General features: G+C 46.4%; 1 protein-coding gene across 5 annotated transcripts in view; it reads right to left on the reverse strand.

Annotated features, from left to right (window-relative positions):
- The window catches only part of AP1S2 (adaptor related protein complex 1 subunit sigma 2), a 101,370-nt gene that overhangs the window by 61,710 nt on the left and 18,645 nt on the right, over positions 1–21,015 (reverse strand). For all 5 annotated transcript variants that reach the window (XM_066599472.1, XM_066599469.1, XM_066599470.1 and 2 more), the window contains 2 exons: positions 4,443–4,551; positions 2,331–2,468 (listed from right to left, as the gene is read on the reverse strand). In XM_066599472.1, coding sequence (XP_066455569.1) covers positions 2,331–2,468; positions 4,443–4,551 — 247 coding nt within the window. The remainder of the gene's footprint in view (positions 1–2,330; positions 2,469–4,442; positions 4,552–21,015) is intronic.

The following is a 21,015-nucleotide window of genomic DNA, read 5'->3' on the forward strand; positions in this document are numbered from 1 at the left end:
ATGTTGACAGCAACATCTGTTTCCAGCACTGTCTGCAATGATGGTGGGCTTGGCCATCATGCAGGGAATCCTGGGTGGCAAACCTCCACTGATCAACTATTGATCACTTATCCTGAAAATAGGTTATCAATAGTAAAAATCCCTGACAACCTCTTTAATAATGGTTCTCTAAAGAGATCTCCCTACCTGCACTTTCGGTCACGCATGATTTTTACATTCCCCTCCTTATGGAGCATTAAGGTTATTTGGGACACATACAATGTTGGCCCAATTACTTGTTGCAGTTTTAATTTGTCTAATGTGTTTTATCAGTGTTACCAAACTTTAACTTCCATTAGAGATGAATAGATGCTGAGATTTCTGTTTTCACTATTTTACATTATCAATCTCATGATGCATTAGCACGGCATAACATGAGCAGCTAGAGACTATACCATTCCTGCTGCAGGGGAAACACTGCCATTACTTTTTGTATTCACCTAAATAAGCTATACAACATAAGTATACAGTCAGAAGGATGAGATGTGATCTCCTCTATTATAACGGTGTGATCATCATCAGTAACTGTGATAGGAGTATCTGTGTCCGCCTCTAATAGATCCATCATACCGATGCTGACTAAGAAACTAACTAGTTTGAGAACACATATACCCAAGTAAACCTGAGCTGGTCAGAAATAAGATCACATGACCACCTGAGTAGAAAGATACCAACAGATTTACAGAGAAAGAAATAGCTAACCAAGGGAATACTAGCTGACTTATATATACTTGGGTAATAGTTACACGATGACTGAAAGAAAAATCATAGAGTGGCCCTTTAAAAGTGAGAATTAGTTACTTAATATGGACACTTGGATATGAAATAACCCATTTCTTGTTTGCAACTTCTGGAACATTACATTGATGGAATAGGAACGCTATCTTTTCTCCTTAGGGAGAGCACCTAAAAGGTGAGTGAGGAGACTTATAAGGCCATTCATGATCCTATGGGTAATATGCAAATAAGGGAGATGGAACAATACCTCTGCTGCGACACCTATTGGAAAGCAGCATTCCTGCACGTCAATGATAGACTCTTTATACGAGCCTTGTAACAATGACTGGGAATGGAAAGCCAAAACAGAATCCATACACAGACAGCTGTTTTGGGGTGTTTGCCCCTCATTAGTGTGCAGTAGGTTTCTGGCTTGGCTAGCGAGAGGCCTGTGATGTGGGTCAGGAACGTTATCTTTTCTCCTTAGGGAGAGCGCCCAGATGAGTGAGGAGACTTATAAGGCCATCCATGCTCCTCTGGGTAATATGCAAATAAGGGAGATGGAACAATACCATTGATGGTATATACTCACTGCTAAGCCAGACTGAGATGCATGGACACCTATATTGCTGTGTCTGTACTACAGAGACTGAGTTACGGAGTTTTAGCAAGTGGATGAGACGGACAGGCCATTAATATAAAACACCGGAAAGAAAAGCCCCTATGAAACAAGTAGTGTTGATTCTGTAATTTAACCCCTAGTGATAGATAAAATGGAAATCTCTACTGTATTTTTAACATCTAAGCTGCCAGGTCAGGTTCAACTAAGTCCGACATCCCAGCTTCTTGGAAAGGAGAGGGCTGCTTTCTGATATAAACCCTTTATCGAATGGTTATAGGTTAGTAAGATTAAGTTAAGGTAAGTTGCACAGGTAGTTTTAGAAGAGTTAGGGTTGATTAACTATACCTGAAAAAGTGTCAAAGAAGAGAGTCTAGCTTCTGGAATTCAGCAATGAGAGAGTAGAGAAGCACACATGTATATCAGATGTGGACACCAGACACAACAAGTTAAGAACAAGAAGACAAAGTGCAAACAGGAAAACCTGCCGAGTCTCCAAGATAAAAGGGAAACAATATCCTTTAGTCTGATCTTAGAACACACAGTAGGTCACAACACAGAAATAGAAGAGATTACATTATAGACATTAAAGAGCAGAACACTGAAGATGGCGCTGCGAGCAACACATGCACGGGACTAATGAGGAGATCCAAACCAAGGCCTGCCAAGTGTGGAAGAACCAGAACCGTAAGGCTGCCTATGGACTCATAGGCCCAACGTCATAGAGGGTCAGTGGTACAAGTCATAAAGAGCCCGGTGCACCGAGGTCCGAAGCTCCTGGCCGTATCGCAGGCCGTTTATTACACCAAAGTTATGTAATGGACTTTAGAACTGCATCCAGGGGACGGGTGGGAGCAGGCTAGTGATTTGGATCCCCGGTCATCAGTGGTTAGTGGCTGGATGCACACAGGAAGCGGACACATAGGCATGCAGCAGAGAACTCCTTATTCCTTACCTCCTGTAGCAGGTCGGCCTGCTCGATGGCTTTTAGAACATTTTTCTTCGATGTCTCCTGGACTTCCCCTCCCAAGAGAAATTCATCCAAAATAAAATAGGCTTTCTCAAAATTAAAGATGATATCAAGTTCACAAACCTGAAAACAAACAGCGGAGAAGAGTAACGTGTTACCAAGGGGGAGAACAGTAGTAAACTATAGGCTGGAGGTGCCACTTAGAGGGGCTGCAATAAACTCCAACATGATAGATATTCTCAAAAAGAAAAGCACATTATCTCTAAATTAAATGAGTTTTAATCATACAAAACATTCCTCAGGATGAGTCATCAATAGTTGATCGGCTGGGGTCCATCGATCAGGACCTGGACTGATCAGCTGATTGTGTGCCTGCTGACGGCACTGCAATTACATAGGGGTCGAAACGGAAGCCTCTGCTCTGACCCCTATGTAGTAGCCGGCAACTTGTAACTGCAGGCCAGGCTCCCATGTTTCCATAAGTGAATGGCGAGATCCATGCGCATGTCTGCCCACCTATTTTTAAATTCTCCAGCTGGATGCTGTTCTCACCGGACCCTCTTATCAAAACATGAAGGTTTCATAGGTGTGACACTTACCCCTCAGGATGTTTAAAGGGGTTGTACCACAATAACAAGTCCCCCCCTCCCACATCCACAGGTATGCACTCTGACGGTAGATTACTGCCCGGTATGCACTCTGACGGTAGATTACTGCCCGGTATGCACTCTGACGGTAGATTACTGCCCGGTATGCACTCTGACGGTAGATTACAGCCCGGTATGCACTCTGACGGTAGATTACAGCCCGGTATGCACTCTGACGGTAGATTACTGCCCGGTATGCACTCTGACGGTAGATTACTGCCCGGTATGCACTCTGACGGTAGATTACTGCCCGGTATGCACTCTGACGGTAGATTACTGCCCGGTATGCACTCTGACGGTAGATTACTGCCCGGTATGCACTCTGACGGTAGATTACTGCCCGGTATGCACTCTGACGGTAGATTACTGCCCGGTATGCACTCTGACGGTAGATTACTGCCCGGTATGCACTCTGACGGTAGATTACTGCCCGGTATGCACTCTGACGGTAGATTACTGCCCGGTATGCACTCTGACGGTAGATTACTGCCCGGTATGTACTCTGACGGTAGATTACTGCCCGGTATGCACTCTGACGGTAGATTACTGCCCGGTATGCACTCTGACGGTAGATTACTGCCCAGTATGTACTCTGATGGTAGATTACTGCCCGGTATGTACTCTGATGGTAGATTACTGCCCGGTATGTACTCTGATGGTTGATTACTGCCCGGTATGTACTCTGATGGTTGATTACTGCCCGGTATGTACTCTGATGGTTGATTACTGCCCGGTATGCACTCTGATGGTAAATTACTGCCCAGTATGTACTCTGATGGTTAGGGCATCTTGCATAGTGCATGGGTGGAAAATAAGTCCTCATATGTTTTAAGTTTTAATTTCTAACCCCATATATCTCATAGCAGTAATATGTGGTGTTCAAAATTGCCTAAAGGGCCACTCCACTAAAAAACACACTTTTCCATCCCTGCCCCCTCCCGATGCTTGTCACAGTCTGGAGGTCTCCTCTGTGTATTGCAGCCACATCCCTGCACTGCAACCCGTCTGATACTTATCAGCCACCATCTTGAAGCTGGGATTTTTTTACTGCCACATCTATCCCATAATGCATTAACACAGCATGTGTAGGGGCTGCATAATCAACCCAAAGTTGTAGTTCTCTTACAAAATGTTGACTGAATGATATGCAGAAAGTTATGACAGTTTCCCTCAGTTCCAATAATTTTCTGCAATACATTTCCAGATCCGATCCACAAGATTGCAATAACACAATAGGAACGTGATCATAAGGGAAAAAGGTCCCTTATGGGGAAGGTGAAAGTGATCCCATTGAGCTCAGCCACAACGGCTGGAGGAAATAATAACTTCCAAGTAGAAGGAACAGGAAGGAGTCGGCTCTAAATTACACGATTTATGTTCTCTGGAAGTTTTAATAAGAAGCCGTTCTCCATAAGCGGGGTTTAATCTAAAATACTGCAATTAGACTCACGCTGCCAAAATACTTGTCCAAAAGCTCCACGTAGCGGTGAATTATTTCCAGGGTGATCAGTTCATTGTCTTGGTCCTCAATGGCGCAGCAGAAGTAAAGGCTGGCGTACCTGAAAGGAGAAACAGTCTGTTAGCAGGGACAGATTATAAAAAGGGTCACACACAGAGCCGAAAACTGCTGCAAAGAACCGCCATATAGAAGCGTAGGCCTATAGGAAATGACGCCATCACCACCTTATTACCGTTATAGTCAATGCCGCGGGTTAGTTCGCCATAAGAAGGAGCCATTCGGCCGCGGGAAATTCTCCCCAAACGAAGCAGGAAACCGGAACCCCGATGCAGATGTGAAACCACCGTAAGTCTAACTTCACACGGGCGAGAACGGTAGGTGGCCATGAGTCCCGCACTCATGGCGCTCGCTATCCATGTGAAATCCCAAGGATTTGAGGCGTTTTCATGGCAGAACAGCCTGGCATCACTTCAGGGATCCTCAGCTGTGGCTGTCAGGTTCCCAGATTTTTCCAATTGCTTTCAATGGGAGACCACAAATCGCATTCCCCTAGCAATGGGCGCTGCCATGCGAGAGCACACAGAAAGACAGAACATGCCACGACTTGTTTAACTGCGGTGCCACGCGGGAAAACATCGCTCATGTGGATGAAGCCATTCAAAAGAATGGGGATCGTATCTGTGTGAGATTTGTGCAGGTGACAATGGTTTAAAATTGGGCCTTGTGCTTCCTGCGCGCCGGACAGCACGTCCTTGTGTGTATATATTACTAGCTGATATACCCGGCTTCGCCCGAGTTAATTTGGTACTGGTGTTTATCTGGTGTTCACACGGAAAATCTTATGAAGTCGTGATTACTTTAGAGATACTGAGGAAAAACATATGTTCACCATTTTGCATAATTCTCTGCGTTACCCAGGAAACACCACGTGGAGGTAACCATGCAACGTTTCCTTTATATAAAATGACATCAGGAAGTGAGAGAATTAGATTACGTACATAAAATTTGGACACTAATTCTTTTGCGCATAGAATTGAATAATTGAGTTGGGACCCATTAGCTTTTCCAATTTATGACATAATCAATGCTCGTGCCAAATTTCACGTTTCTATGACACCGGAAAGTGAAAAAATTACATTCCGCACGTAAAATTTGGATGCTAATTCTTTTGCGCTAGAATTGAATAATCGAGTTGGGACCTATGAACTTTTCCTATTTATGACATAATCAATGCTCGTGCCAAATTTCACGTTTCTAGGACACCGGAAAGTGAGAAAATTAGATTCCGTACGCAAAATGTTGGACGCTAATTCTTTTGCACATAGAATTGAATAATTGAGTTGGGACCTATTAACTTTTCCTATTTATGACACAATCAATGCCTGTGCCAAATTTCATGTTTCTATTACATTGGGAAGTGATAGATTTAGATTATGTACGTAAAATTTGGACGCTAATTCTTTTGCGCATAGAATTGAATAATGGAGTTGGGACCCATTAGCGTTTCCTATTTATGACATAATCAATGCTCGTGCCAAATTTCACGTTTCTATGACACCGGAAAGTGAGAAAATTACATTCCGCACGTAAAATTTGGACGCTAATTCTTTTGCGCATAGAATTGAATAATCGAATTGGGACCCATTAGCTTTTCCTTTTTATGACATAATCAATGCTCGTGCCAAATTTCACGTTTCTATGACACCGGAAAGTGAGAAAATTACATTCCGCACGTAAAATTTGGACGCTAATTCTTTTGCGCATAGAATTGAATAATCGAATTGGGACCCATTAGCTTTTCCTTTTTATGACATAATCAATGCTCCTGCCAAATTTCACGTTTCTATGACATTGGGAAGTGAGAGATTTAGATTATGTACGTAAAATTTTGACGCCAATTCTTTTGCGCATAGAATTGAATAATCGAGTTGAGACCCATTAGCTTTTCCTATTTATGACATAATCAATGCTCGTGCCAAATTTCCCGTTTCTATGACATTGGGAAGTGAGTGATTTAGATTATGTACGTTAAATTTCGACGCCAATTCTTTTGCGCTAGAATTGAATAATCGAGTTGGGACCCAATTTATTTTCCTATTTTGGAGATAATCTATGCTTGCGCCAAATTTCATGTTTCTACGACATTGGGAAGTTGGAGAACTTTTGGCGAGTCAGTCAGTCAGTGAGTGAGTCAGTGAGGGCTTTCGTCTTTATATATATATATATATAGATATACACAGATCCCAAGTTCTACCCCTGCAATCATCTACACAACCAGAGTGAGGCGCCCTCCAGTAGAACGTACATCCAGAACCCCCTTCATAGCAGAACAAACATTCTCAACGCTCTACTCCCATTAAGGGGGGGATTTGCATGGAATGGTATGGATGCGATATAAACTGCACCAAAAACCGCATCAGAAAAACCATGGGTCAAAACGCACTTTTTTTAAAGCATTTTTTACTGCTGCCTTCACACGTGCGAGAAAACTGCGTGAATTTTGAGTGATGCGAAAAAACGCAGAATTACAAAACCCTTGCTTTATCACCGCCTGTCCGATCTTTATGCGCTTTGCTATTTTTTCTCGCCCAGGCTTCCCTACAGAGCCTGCGATTTATCCCATCGCAACGCACCAACTTGCGATGTTCATGCGATGTGTTTCTAACATTAGCAACAGATGTTGTCGTCAATCGCATGTGAAAAACGCAGGCGGCTGCGATGCACGATAATTTTCAAGGCAAAAGCTTCACAGACGCTCAAGCATCGCATGAGCAAATATGTGATATTGCCGTGATTTTCTCGTGGCCATATCGCGATCGCTCGGGTGAAGTAGGCTGAAATTAGATCATACCCTCTTTCAGCTCAGTGATCACCACCGCCCTTCCTTACAGTGATGGCAGCCAAGCGCCTCCTCCCCAATCCAACAGTGGTAGTAGCCAGGCACTCCTCGACCATCCCTACAATGATGGCAGCCAGGCACTCCTCCCCCATCCCTACAATGATGGCAGCCAGGCACTCCTCCCCCATCCCTACAATGATGGCAGCCAGGCACTCCTCCCCCATCCCTACAATGATGGCAGCCAGGCACTCCTCCCCCATCCCTACAATGATGGCAGCCAGGCACTCCTCCCCCATCCCTACAATGATGGCAGCCAGGCACTCCTCCCCCATCCCTACAATGAGGGCAGCCAGGCACTCCTCCCCCATCCCTACAATGAGGGCAGCCAGGCACTCCTCCCCCATCCCTACAATGAGGGCAGCCAGGCACTCCTCCCCCATCCCTACAATGAGGGCAGCCAGGCACTCCTCCCCCATCCCTACAATGAGGGCAGCCAGGCACTCCTCCCCCATCCCTACAATGAGGGCAGCCAGGCACTCCTCCCCCATCCCTACAATGAGGGCAGCCAGGCACTCCTCCCCCATCCCTACAATGAGGGCAGCCAGGCACTCCTCCCCCATCCCTACAATGAGGGCAGCCAGGCACTCCTCCCCCATCCCTACAATGAGGGCAGCCAGGCACTCCTCCCCCATCCCTACAATGATGGCAGCCAGGCACTCCTCCCCCATCCCTACAATGATGGCAGCCAGGCACTCCTCCCCCATCCCTACAATGATGGCAGCCAGGCACTCCTCCCCCATCCCTACAATGATGGCAGCCAGGCACTCCTCCCCCATCCCTACAATGATGGCAGCCAGGCACTCCTCCCCCATCCCTACAATGATGGCAGCCAGGCACTCCTCCCCCATCCCTACAATGATGGCAGCCAGGCACTCCTCCCCCATCCCTACAATGATGGCAGCCAGGCACTCCTCCCCCATCCCTACAATGATGGCAGCCAGGCACTCCTCCCCCATCCCTACAATGATGGCAGCCAGGCACTCCTCCTCCATCCCTACAATGATGGCAGCCAGGCACTCCTCCCCCATCCCTACAATGATGGCAGCCAGGCACTCCTCCCCCATCCCTACAATGATGGCAGCCAGGCACTCCTCCCCCATCCCTACAATGATGGCAGCCAGGCACTCCTCCCCCATCCCTACAATGATGGCAGCCAGGCACTCCTCCCCCATCCCTACAATGATGGCAGCCAGGCACTCCTCCCCCATCCCTACAATGATGGCAGCCAGGCACCAGCTCCTCAATCCAAACAGTAATGGCAGCCAGGCACCAGCTCCTCAATCCAAACAGTAATGGCAGCCAGGCACTCTTCCCTATCCCTACAATGATGGCAGCCAGGCACTCCTCCCCCAACCCTACAATGATGGCAGCCAGGCACTCCTCCCCCATCCCTACAATGATGGCAGCCAGGCACTCCTCCCCCATCCCTACAATGATGGCAGCCAGGCACCAGCTCCTCAATCCAAACAGTAATGGCAGCCAGGCACCAGCTCCTCAATCCAAACAGTAATGGCAGCCAGGCACTCTTCCCTATCCCTACAATGATGGCAGCCAGGCACTCCTCCCCCAACCCTACAATGATGGCAGCCAGGCACTCCTCCCCTATCCCTCCAATGATGGCAGCCAGGTGCCCCCCCCCCTACCCAATCGAAACAGTGGTAGAAGCCAGGCACTCCTCCCCTATCCCTACAATGATGGCAGCCAGGCACCCCCTCCCCAATCTAAACAGTAATGGCAGCCAGGCACTCCTCCCCCATCCCTACAATGAGGGCAGCCAGGCACCCCCTCCCCAATCCAAACAGTGGTAGTAGCCAGGCATTCCTCCCCCATCCCTACAATGATGGCAGCCAATCACCCCCTCCCCAATCCAAACAGCAATGGCAGCCAGGCACTCCTCCCCCATCCAAACATTAATGGCAGCCAATCTGAGAAAAACGAACGGTCACGTGATTTTCATGCATTTTAGCCTTTTTTATGTCATCCATTTATTATGTGCGTTAAAGAAAAAGGAAGGTTTCCCTTCCTGGTTGTACTTTTTTTTTTTTCAATGGTTCCCATAGTCATGTGTGTTAAAAAACGGATCGCGCTCGCACCATGTGAACGCAATTAGTTTTTTTTAATGCACCCAATGACTTGAAAGGGCAATTCTCATCCAAGAATCGAACCAAGATAGAATATGCCATTTTTTGTTGTTTACTCAAGACTATCCGTCCAAGTAAAAAAAAAAAAAGTCATGTGACTAGAACCATTGAAACCTCGTACAGGAAAAAACGCAATGTGAATTAACCCTTAAATGGCATCCATCTACATGAGCACACGGGGCGGGTTATGCCCCCTGCCTCGGTAACGTCACAAATCCTAAATTTGACAGCCCAACACTTCATGCCAGCCACGAAACCAGCGACATGCCCATTTATAGGGAGCAGGTAGATGAAGCGGCTACAGACGGCGGGCTAAGAGGAGCCGTTACACTGTAACCTTTCCAAATCCGTCAGCCTCTGCATTGCTATATAATTACTGACACTTAAGAAGAAAGATCTGCTAACAGCCCATCCCTGATTGAATGGTCTTGGAGCGGATCCACGCTCGACGCTGCAGCCGCTCCTCGCTAACCGTTGTACCAGCGCACCGCTAGTACATTAATTCCTGAGCCGCTGTCATGGAGCAGTCAGACACGGAGCCGCGCCGAGGCCCGTGGGGAAGCAGTTCAGCTTGGAGGAGATGATAATTAGGAACATTTGTTGAGTGCTCCTACATGAATCCAATAAGCCATCTATCTGCTCCGCTACAGAGGCGAGATCTTGTCTCCTTCAGCACAAGTGTTATTATGTCACATTAGTGCAAAGAAGACGCACTTGAAAATATAGGGAATGGCAAAAAAACCATCCAAGGCGTCCCCGAGGAGAGAGAACGATACACAACATTACAATACGGAGTCACACAAATAATAAATCAGATAGATAGGTCTAAAACTAGAGATATTTTGGCACATTAAAATATTAAAGGGGTTGTCCTGCGCCGAAATGGCTTTTTTTTTTTTTTCAATAGGCCCCCCGTTCGGCGCAAGACAAACACAAGGGATGGGTTAAAAAAAAAAAAAGTTTAGTACTTACCCGAATCCCCGCTCTGCGGCGACTTCTTACTTACCTTACCAAGATGGCCGCCGGGATCTTCACCCACGATGCACCGCGGGTCTTCTCCCATGGTGCACCGTGGGCTCTGTGCGGTCCATTGCCGATTCCAGCCTCCTGATTGGCTGGAATCGGCACACGTGACGGGGCGGAGCTACACGATGACGCGTAGAAGGGGGCGGAGCCAGAACTCCGCTCGTGCCGAGACCCAAGAGAAGGGAGAATACTCTTCTGCGCAAGCGCGTCTAATCGGGAGATTAGACGCTGAAATTAGACGGATCCATGGAGACGAGGACGCCAGCAACGGAGCAGGTAAGTGAATAACTTCTGTATGGCTCATATTTAATGCACGATGTATATTACAAAGTGCATTAATATGGCCATACAGAAGTGCTTACCCCCACTTGCTTTCTCGGGACAACCCCTTTAAATCTAGTATTTAAAGGGATTGTCCATGACAATTAAAATTCTGACTAAAGTCAGGAAATATGGTAGAAAAAGACAAAGGAAGGTATAAACCGCCATTTAATCACCCGTCGCTTCAATAGTCCCTCCTGCCAGGTTAGTTCACATACCGGTAATTTGTCCATATACCTCACATGATCACGGAGGCCAGTGATTGTATCTAGCAAGTCATCACGGCAGCCATGTAAACAAAGCCAGGAAGGAGCAGCAATTGAGCTGTTGCAGAATGCACCCCGGGCGTGCCACTACAGGGGTTAAACCATCGTGTGAACGTGCCTTTAAAGTATATAGCTGGTGGCAGGCAAACTTCTTTTTTTTTTTTCCCCGCGGAAATTTTTGAAAATAAAAAATACTAAATTTATTCAGGTAGTTGGAAGGAGTTGAAACTGAGTTAACCCTTTCCAATCCACTGTCTGACCTACTGTAGACATTATGATTTAAGGCTGTACAGCTCCGATGTTGGAAGACATCCGTCAGGGTTCCCTTACTGTATATTGCCAGCCTCTCTGCTGTCAGGGTCTATCCAACGTGTCACATCATGCAGTACTGGCTTTAGCCAGCAGATAGCGCCATTGTGTAACGGCAGAAAAATAGTAAGCCCCCTAGGAAAACCAGGATACAAATTGGATTGGAAAGGGTTAAAGGGGTCGTCCCCATCCCAGCAAGTTAAAAATAGCGGTGGGGGTCCGACTGCTGAAACCCCCCTAGGATCCTGAGATTTCACCCCTGGCGCGTCACGAAATTCCTACCGCTCCATTCACTTCAACGGGACCGTGGAGAGGGCCGAGCGCTTGAACTTGGGTTTGTGAATCCCAATGAAGTGAATGTGTGCACCAATGGCGCTTGACCACTGAGGCAGCGATTGGCTGAGTGGTCTGGTGAGCAATGGACGCCACATGGCTGCTGTAGTTACTTCTGGGATCCGACTGGTGGATAGGAGAGGCCAATGGGAAGACGAATACGTTTTTTTAACATATTTTATACAAAAAAAAAAATGACAGGTGGCAGATAGTCATGTCAGAAGACCTCTTTTAGAGTGCTTCACATGTTGCGGAAATGCTCCAGATTTTCTGAAGCGGAAATACTACAAAAAGACCGCAGGGGAAAAGTTTACTAATAAAGTGAATGGGATTAAAGAAAATCCTGTTCACAGGTAGAAGACAAAACCCGCTGCGGATTTTTTGCTGTAACTGTACTATAACTCTACACTGCGGTTCTGCTCTCTCTCCTGCCACCTGTTAGGCAGATAGATCGTTCGCTCGCTTCGTCTTTCACATTCGCTGTATAAGTGTATGAGAATGACTGAACGAGCGCTGGTTAATTGGAATGATAAGTGGACGAGCCAACGATGATTTTTACGCCTGCATAAAATGAACGAAAAGCGAACAATTTTATTTACTTTCGCTCGTTTGAATGATTTTTTGAACAATACCTGCTTCATCTGAACGCCACCTTACTGTAGAAAAATAAACTGATCAGTACTTACCGCTCTGCCGCCGCTGGGATCCATTGTCTGTTGTGACAGCTGACGTCACCGTTTGGCTCTTCTGGCGCCCAGGAAGAAATGCTACAACCTCTGATGGGTGAAGCTGTCACAACAGACACTGAGTACGGCGGGGCTGCAGCGTCGGATCCATACAGCGGCAGTTGGAGGGGCAAGTGCTGTAGGCGCCGGATCCAGTAAGCATCAGTTGGAGGGGTAAGTACTGTAAGCACCGGAGCCAGTAAGCGGTGATTGAAGGGGTAGGTACTGTAAGCGCCGGATCCAGTAAGTGGCGGTTGGAGGGGAAAGTACTGTAAGCACCGGATGCACTAAGCGGCGGTTGGAGGATTAAGTACTGTAAGCACCGGAGCCAGTAAGCGGTGATTGAAGGGGTAGGTACTGTAAGCGCCGGATCCAGTAAGTGGCGGTTGGAGGGGTAAGTACTGTAAGCGCCGGATCCAGTAAGTGGCGGTTGGAGGGGAAAGTACTGTAAGCACCGGATGCACTAAGCGGCGGTTGGAGGATTAAGTACTGTAAGCACCAGATGCAGTAAACGATGGTTGGAGGAGTAAGTACTGTAAGCGCTGGATCCAGTAAGCGGCAGTTGGAGGAGTAACTACTGTAAGCGCCGGATCTAATAAGCAGTGGTTGGAGGGGTAAGTACTGTAAGCGTTAGATCCAGTAAGCGGCAGTTGGAGGGGTGCGTACTGTAAGCATTGGATCCAGTAAGCGGTGATTGAAGTGGTAGGTACTGTAAGCGCCCGATCTAGTAAGCGGCCGTTGGAAGGGCAAGTACTGTAAGCACCGGATGCACTAAGCGGCGGATGGAGGAGTAAGTACTGTAAGCGCCAGATCTAATAAGCAGCGGTTGTAGGGGTAAGTACTGTAAGCGCTGGATCTAGTAAGCGGCAGTTGGAAGGGTAAGTACTGTAAGCGCCAGATTCAGTAAGCGGCGGTTCGAGGGCTAAGTACTGTAAGCACCAAATCGAGTAAGCAGTGATTGAAGGGGTAAGTACTGTAAGCGGCGGATCCAGCAAGTGGCAGTTGATGGGGTAAGTACTGTAAGCACCGGACCTAGTGGTGGTTGGAGTGGTAAGTACTGTGAGTGCTGAATCTAGTAAATGGCAGTTGAAGAGGCAAGTACAGCGGGAGTTGGAGGGGTAAGTACCGGATCCAGTAAGCGGCGGTTGGAGAGGTATGTACTCTATGCGCCGAATCCAGTAAGTGTGTGTGGTTGGGGTCGGAGGGCTAAGAACTGTAAGCACCGCATCCAGTAAGTGCGCAGTTGGAGGGTTAAGTACTGTAAGCGCCAAATCTAGTAAGAGAGGGTTGGAGGGGTAAGTACTGTAATCATCGGATCCAGCAAGCGGTGGTTGGAGGGGTAAGTTTGCTATGCCACTACAGTGAATGCTATTGAAGGAATGCTGTGCGGTAACCGGAGAGCCCTTTTGAATGTGCGTCTCCGTCTGCTGCACACTGATATGCATGGCAGGATTCGGCGGATCAGTATGAACAGCTCACCTGCAGATTTCCACCGGGGGGGTTGAGGCGGACTAACCCAAGGTGGATCTTGCGATCTGCATATACCGGTAATACATGAATCCACTGTAAGAGACATGTTAGCCGGACGCGGTGACAAGGGCAGGCAGCGAGCGCCGCGGCTGGCAAGCACACGCTCTAGTAAGGATTCCGGTCACATAATGGAACCTCTGTGCCCTAACAACATGTGCCAAACTGTCAGCATCCATCATCTCCCGCAGCCACATAAATAGCGTATATTCCCGGTCCCTGACGGCAGATGACGTTGGAATGTCACAGCCCATCTGCCGGGCGAACGGCGCTCGCATTAAAGAGCTGGAATACGGACGAGGCAAATTATAGAAAAACCCGAAAACAAGAAACAATCCCAGATGGTTGTGATGTTTAACAATGGAAATGAGGAGATTAAAGAACGTGAGGCGTCGGGTATAATGTATAGAACAGATGTCTGCGAGGGGAAGGAGTGGGTCTTATTGTACCCCTGTCAGCGCTGTGAAGAGGGACTTGACACCACCATGACACCGCTGCCCTGCTTGGGAATAAGCCTCAGGATCTGCATACTAGGCCTGATAATAAGCTGCTATAGGGGTCAGGGGCCACAACCTTTACTGGTCTGAGGGCCGCGCTGTCACAATGAACATGTATATTTAGCTGAAAATCAATTTAGCACTGTTTGATCTTCTGCAGCTTCTACATATCACTGTATAGAGAAACTGCAGACAAATATATGCAGTTTCGGGATATGTATTTTTTTATAGAAGTCTAATTTTCAATAAACGTGCGCTTTTTATGTTTGGGTTTTAGTGGAGAACAAGAAAACGCGGATTTAGACATCCATTCTGATCAGTTTTATAAAAGATCTGCTTTCTGGCGTTCTGCTTTGTGGCTCTAGTTTACAGCCGCACACGCGCAATTCTATGAGATGGATCCATTAAATGTAAGCAGAAATAGATGCAAACTGAATAGTTTCCGTTTCTGCTTAGTTTATTTTTTTTAACGGAGGACAAACACAAAAAATGGAGAGTTCCGTTCTGGTTGGTTTCCGTTATTTTGGAAACCGAGAAGAACGGAGGCGAACTGAGAAGAAGAAAAAAAAAGACCTATTAAAATCTACGAGGAATTTACAGGATGCATATTTTTCCCCATTTTTCAGGAAAACGGAACGCTGATATGTAAACAGCTTTAGGCTAGTTCTACACGGGCGATCGCGATTTTGCTGCGAGAAAATTGTGTCTTTTTTCTCTTGTGATTTTTGAGCGCCAGCGCTGCTTTTTCCTCACAAAATCGCTGATTTTCGTGAATTCTCTCGCGTTTTGTTGTGAATTTTTTTTAGTGGAAGTCAATAGGACTTTCTAATGTTAACAGCAACAAGGAAGCGCCATAGGGAAACATGGGAGACTTAAAAAAAAAAAAAAAAAGCGCAGAAAGATAGAGCATGCCGCGATTCTTTTTTTCTCACATCGCAGATGGGAAGGAAATCATTGGTTTCATAATCTGCTTTTTATGAAAAATTGCAAAAAATTGCACAATGTTCTCACTCCGTGTGAAACCACGCTTACAGTAATTCTACACGGGATGACTGTCAGTCTTATGCGCCAAAAGCCATCCCAACAATTATCGCTCTATGAATGCGGGCGAGATCTCCTCCGGCCGCCTCCATAGATGAATGTCTGCCCGTTCACTCAGGCCATAAGTCGCTTGATTTTAGGTGAGATGAAAGCCAAGTGACGCTGACAAGTCCGCGGTCCTCACTCTCTCCTATCGGGTCCAGTGTTTGCATAGGACAACCGTTGCCCATAATCGCTCTTCTGACGGATTACTCAGGCGACTAATGGCTTACGTAAAAGTAGCCTCAGACAAAATGCAAAAACTTGAGAGAAGTGTGAACAGAGGCTGAACTGTAGGACCGGACGGCAGCATTAGTAGCTGGAGAGGTAAGTATGGAGGGTTCCGAGTATCACTCACCGGCATTTGGGTACCAACAAATCTACATTCCTACATTCAAGGCCGCTTTCACACGGGCGACAAAATCGCATGTATGTGAAGCCCGTGCTTTCCAATGGGTTCCTTCACATTTGCATTGTCGACCATGCAAGAAATAAACAATGTGAAAAGACACGACGACCAATCAGAATCTGGCGCTCTGCGATGGTGGAATCAGCAGCTAAAAAGCAGATCTAAATCCCCTCATCATACACGTATCAGTACAGTAAAAAAGGACACACACCTACCTTCAGAATGGGGGTTCCCCAATCCCGTACCGGATGATACTACAAGTAATATCTCCCATCTGCTTGCCATAGACACGTCTATATTCTAATGATTACTGAACGTGTCTACTGCTATGATCCAGATATACAACTCAGACATAGGGGTCCTTATAGACGAGACGATTCATTGAAAGGGAATCTGTCACCATGTCTTTGAAGCCCCCGCTATAAGGTAGTGTTCGTCACACTGATTGCAGTGATTCGTCTGCGGTGTGGATCTGTGCAGTAGTTTAGGAGAAACTTACATTGCTATTAAGAACTAGTCCTGCATATTCATGAGCTTCAGCCTAGCCACACCCACCCCGCCCTCCAGCCAATGACTGATAGAGATGTAGATAGATCTACTGTATTATGGCCCAAACCCTCCAAAAACATATATTGAAAAAAACAGTAAGGTAGAAGAGAATTTTTTTTATTGGACGAAATTAAAATACAGCCAAGAAAGAAAAAAAAAACGCGTTTCGAGGACAAAGCCTCTTCCTCAGTTTGACTGGGTTAAAGCACTACAATAGGTGATCGTAACTTCACAGTAGTTTCAATGTTCAATATATTCATGTAGTACATGGTTTTCTGGAGGACTTCTATATGCTTTAACCAGTAATACACCTATTTTTAATAAGTTTTTTTGGAGGTTTGCGTCCCAATCCAGTAGTCCCATCTACGCCCCTCTCAGTTTCATGGCCGGTCCGTACAGACATAACTCTGGTTGGCGGCAGCTCCACACGGATACAGATCCTCACTGAGACCCTGCTTGGGACAACAGTGACAATATCTAGTCTGCATACACCACCATGGGGCTACTCCACCTCCTTTTTCACCCCAGTCCAGCCAGTGGTAGCTCTCTCTCTAGGCAAAGTAGTAGGCAGACGGCTGGCAATCATTGACTGGAGGGCGGGTGGGTGTAGTCAGCCTGCAGCTCATGAATATCCAGGACTACTTTAAGTAGTCCCCTGTGCATGTGCTGCTACTGATAAAATGCAAGTTTCTCCCAAACTACTGCACAGATCCTCACAGCAGACATATCAGTGTACCTGTCACTACCTTGTGCGGTCCTCACATAGGGGTGCAAAAAGATGGTGACAGAGTCTCTCTTTAAATGAAATGAGGACTGTGTAGACCGCGCACAAGCCGGCAGTACAGCTATAATGTTAATAAAAGCCGGACTGCTGTGTGAGCGTTCATTACGTTCGGAGATCGGGGACAGACGCCATGAATTTCAGTCCCCTGGAAAGGCCAATAAATGTATTTTTAGACTGCCAGATTTCACAGCAAAAACAGCGCCTCTTAAAATGCCTGTCAACGTGACGGCGTCCGCGGCTTCACCTCTAAGAGGACTTTGGGTTATTTAAAGTGTAAAATCTACAGTGCTGTATGGCCATTAGTGCCTCTCGGGGATCGGAGGCTGAGTGGTGAGATTTATCACACTAGATTAGAAAACAAGAGCCAAGAGCAGTTACAAATAAGTTAGTGACCCTTTAACCCCTTAGGGACATGGCCCTTCCCCCACTTTCCCCCCCATTTTCAGCTTTTCCTCCCAACTTTTAAAAAATCCTAACTTTTATTTATCCATCACCACCGCTACCTGAGGGCTTGTTTTTGCGGGACGAGTTGTATTTTAATGGTGCTATTTAATATGCCATATAATGTACTAAAAAAAAAAACTTAAAAAAAATGCTAAGTAGAGTGAAACGGAAATAAAACAAAATTCCGCCATCTTTGGGTGCGCACTGTTTCTATGGCACACAAATTGCAACAAAAATGACCCGATAACTTTATTCTATGGGTCAGTGCGACTACTACGAGACTAAACTTTTATGGGTTGTTTTTTTTGCTGTACTATTTTTTTTTCAGATAGTATTTTTTCATTACTTTCTGCCGCCATCTTCTGACCACGATAACGTTATTTTTCCCCTCAACATTTTGTGCGATAAGTCTTGTAGTTTCTGTTGATATCATGTTTAAATACATAGGACTTTTTGATCGCTTTTTATTACGTTTTTTTCTTGGAGACAGGGTGAGCAAAAAAGCACAATTCTGGTGTTCTTTATTTTTTTGTTGTGGCAACATTCACCTTGCGGGGGAAATAATGCATTACTTTGATAGATTAGACTTTTATTATAAAGTGGCAAATGGTTTGTTTTTTCACTTTTGTTACTTTTTTTTAATAATTGGTAAAACTTTATTAATCTTATTTTTACTTTTTTTCTTAGTCCCCAGAGGGAACAATAACTTACGATGCCTTGATCACTCTCGCAATATGATGTAATACCATAGCATTACAACATACTGTGATCGGGTAGGCATTCTATCAAGCCACCCCAAGGCCATGGCTTGATAGGCATTCTGCTATGACAACCCTGTGACCTTTCAGAAGGCCCCCCGCTGCCATGACACCCGCACGGCTCCCGGCGATCTCATCGCGGGGGAAGCCGTACGGGATCCCCGAAAATCATCCAGGGGATTTAAATGCCACTGTCAGAATTGACAGTGGTATTTAAAGGGTAAACAGCTCCGATGAGCCGCGCGGCTTATTGGAGCTGTTGCCGTCAGATCTCCCTTCATACATGCCCCGACGCTGTGGGACGTAACTGTACGTCCTATAGCGTTAGGTGTTAAAGGACCACTCCGGTAATTATTTTTCTCCTATTCATCAGGTAACTATCCCCTCAGTATATCCAAGTAAGCTAGTGTTACCTTGGTTAGTTATTCCTTTCTATGTAAAACTCCTGGCCTCCTTTTCCTGTGCTCTCCATTCTGATTAACTCAGATCTACTTGGGGTTATGCTGTCTGAAACTAGGCAATTGCTCAGTTTGTGTGATGCTATTACATGGCCCCTACCACAGAAAATGCCTTGAAGGGGACACGGACACTCCTATCGCAGTTACCGATAATGATCACACAGCTCTTGTCTCACAGTTATAATAGCGATCACAGCTCATCCTCCTGACTGTACAGTTCTGGTCTTTAGCTTATTTAGGTGAATATAGAAGGTAATAATAATTAAACTGTCCCCCAGCAGGCAGAAATGGTATAGCATCTAGCTAATTCTGTGCTGATGATGTGCTTTCATGATGTGAAAGTGAAACCAAAAAAATCTAATCATCAAGATGGTGCCCAACAAGCATCAGACCCGGGGCTACACTGCATGGAAGTGCAATACACAGAGGAGACTCCCCAGAGTGTGATGAGGGGGGCAGGGATGGAAAAATGTGTTTTCGCTGTAGTGGCCCTTTAAATCATACATACAAGGATACTTTACTATGGTAATAAATAGAATCACTTTGTTAAAGGGGTTTCCTGCGGAGTGAATTTATAAATAGGTTATCGTGGGGGAAACTGACCAATGAGAACAAGAGGCCCCTTTTCTTGTGTGGTCATAGAAGGCTTAACCATCTCCTTCCAGAAGGCATACTGAATAGAAAACCTAATGTCCCATTTAGACGGGACGAGAGTCGTCTACATGGCTGCGTGAGTGCTGGCGTCACCGCCAGGGCTGTCAGCATTCGTGGACAGCGTTTGGACAGGCAGAGTTCACCGCTGGATCGCTGGGCTCTTGCTCAGCACTTCCCATTCTAGCAGGAAGCATTCACATTTGTCGAGAAGCCCAGGATCCAGCAATGATTTTTATGCTGACTCAAAGTCAGAAATAATGAGAAGTGAACGAATAGTAAACCATTTGTTTTGTGCATTTACACGGACGATAATCTCTCATTTTCATTCGTTTGAACGACTTTTGAGCGATAATCGTCCCGTGTAAATGGCCCTTTAGACTGTAAGGCCTCATGTCCACGGGGAAAATCAGATCCGCTGCAGATTCTCCATGTAGAATCTGCAGCGGGTCCCTCCTGCCCCGCGGACATGAGGGCTGAAAATAAGAATTTAAAAGTATTTACCATCCGGCGCGGGCGGAGAAGATCAGCTGTTCCTCACGGCCGGATCTTCATTTTCGGCCGGCGGATGAATACCTGACGCCGGCGGCACGTCGCCGAAGTGCCGCGCGCATGCGCCGGGCACATCCGCCGAGCCGAAGCAAGGAAGATGCGGCCGTGAGGAACAGCTGACCTTCCCCGCCCGCGCCGGATGGTAAATACTTTAAATTCCTATTTTAGGTCTCCCGCGGATCCGGACGGCTTCCATAGGCTTCAATAGAAGCCCGCGGGAGCCGTCCCCGCGGGAGACCCGCACGAAAATGGAGCATGGTCCGGATTTTTCCATGCTCCATTTTTTTTAAAATGCCTTTTATTGACGATCCGCGGGTATTTATCTACCCGCGGGTGGTCAATGCATCCCTATGGGATGCGGATCCGCATGCGGGAGATCCGCTGCGGATCTTAAATCATAATTTGCCCGTGGACATGAGCCCTAATGCTTTATAGAGTAACTGAGAACAATCTTATGGCTGTATTCAGACACTGTGGTTGACATGCAGGTAAAACTGCACTGAGAACACCAAATGTGTTGTTGCCACAGCTGGGTGCTTACTGAAATGCAAAGTGCTGCCCATCGCGGTAAAGCCGCATGTGGGTTTAACGGCACCATCTGCATACAGCCTTAGGTCAGCTCAGACGAATGTATCGTAACACGTCCATAACACGGACAGATGACAACGCACCGCAGGTCACCAGTACTTCATCACTGCTTTATCTGTATTTACAGTCATATTTGCGGTTATTCGTTTTATTTTCTACTGGGTAAGTCCGGGTCCATATTTGCCCAATGGGAAATAAGGTCAGTGAATACAAATACAGAGGCAACAACGGACACAAATAGGTCATG

This window comes from Eleutherodactylus coqui, chromosome 4 (assembly GCF_035609145.1).
Source record: "Eleutherodactylus coqui strain aEleCoq1 chromosome 4, aEleCoq1.hap1, whole genome shotgun sequence".
Taxonomy (NCBI): Eukaryota; Metazoa; Chordata; class Amphibia; order Anura; family Eleutherodactylidae; genus Eleutherodactylus; species Eleutherodactylus coqui.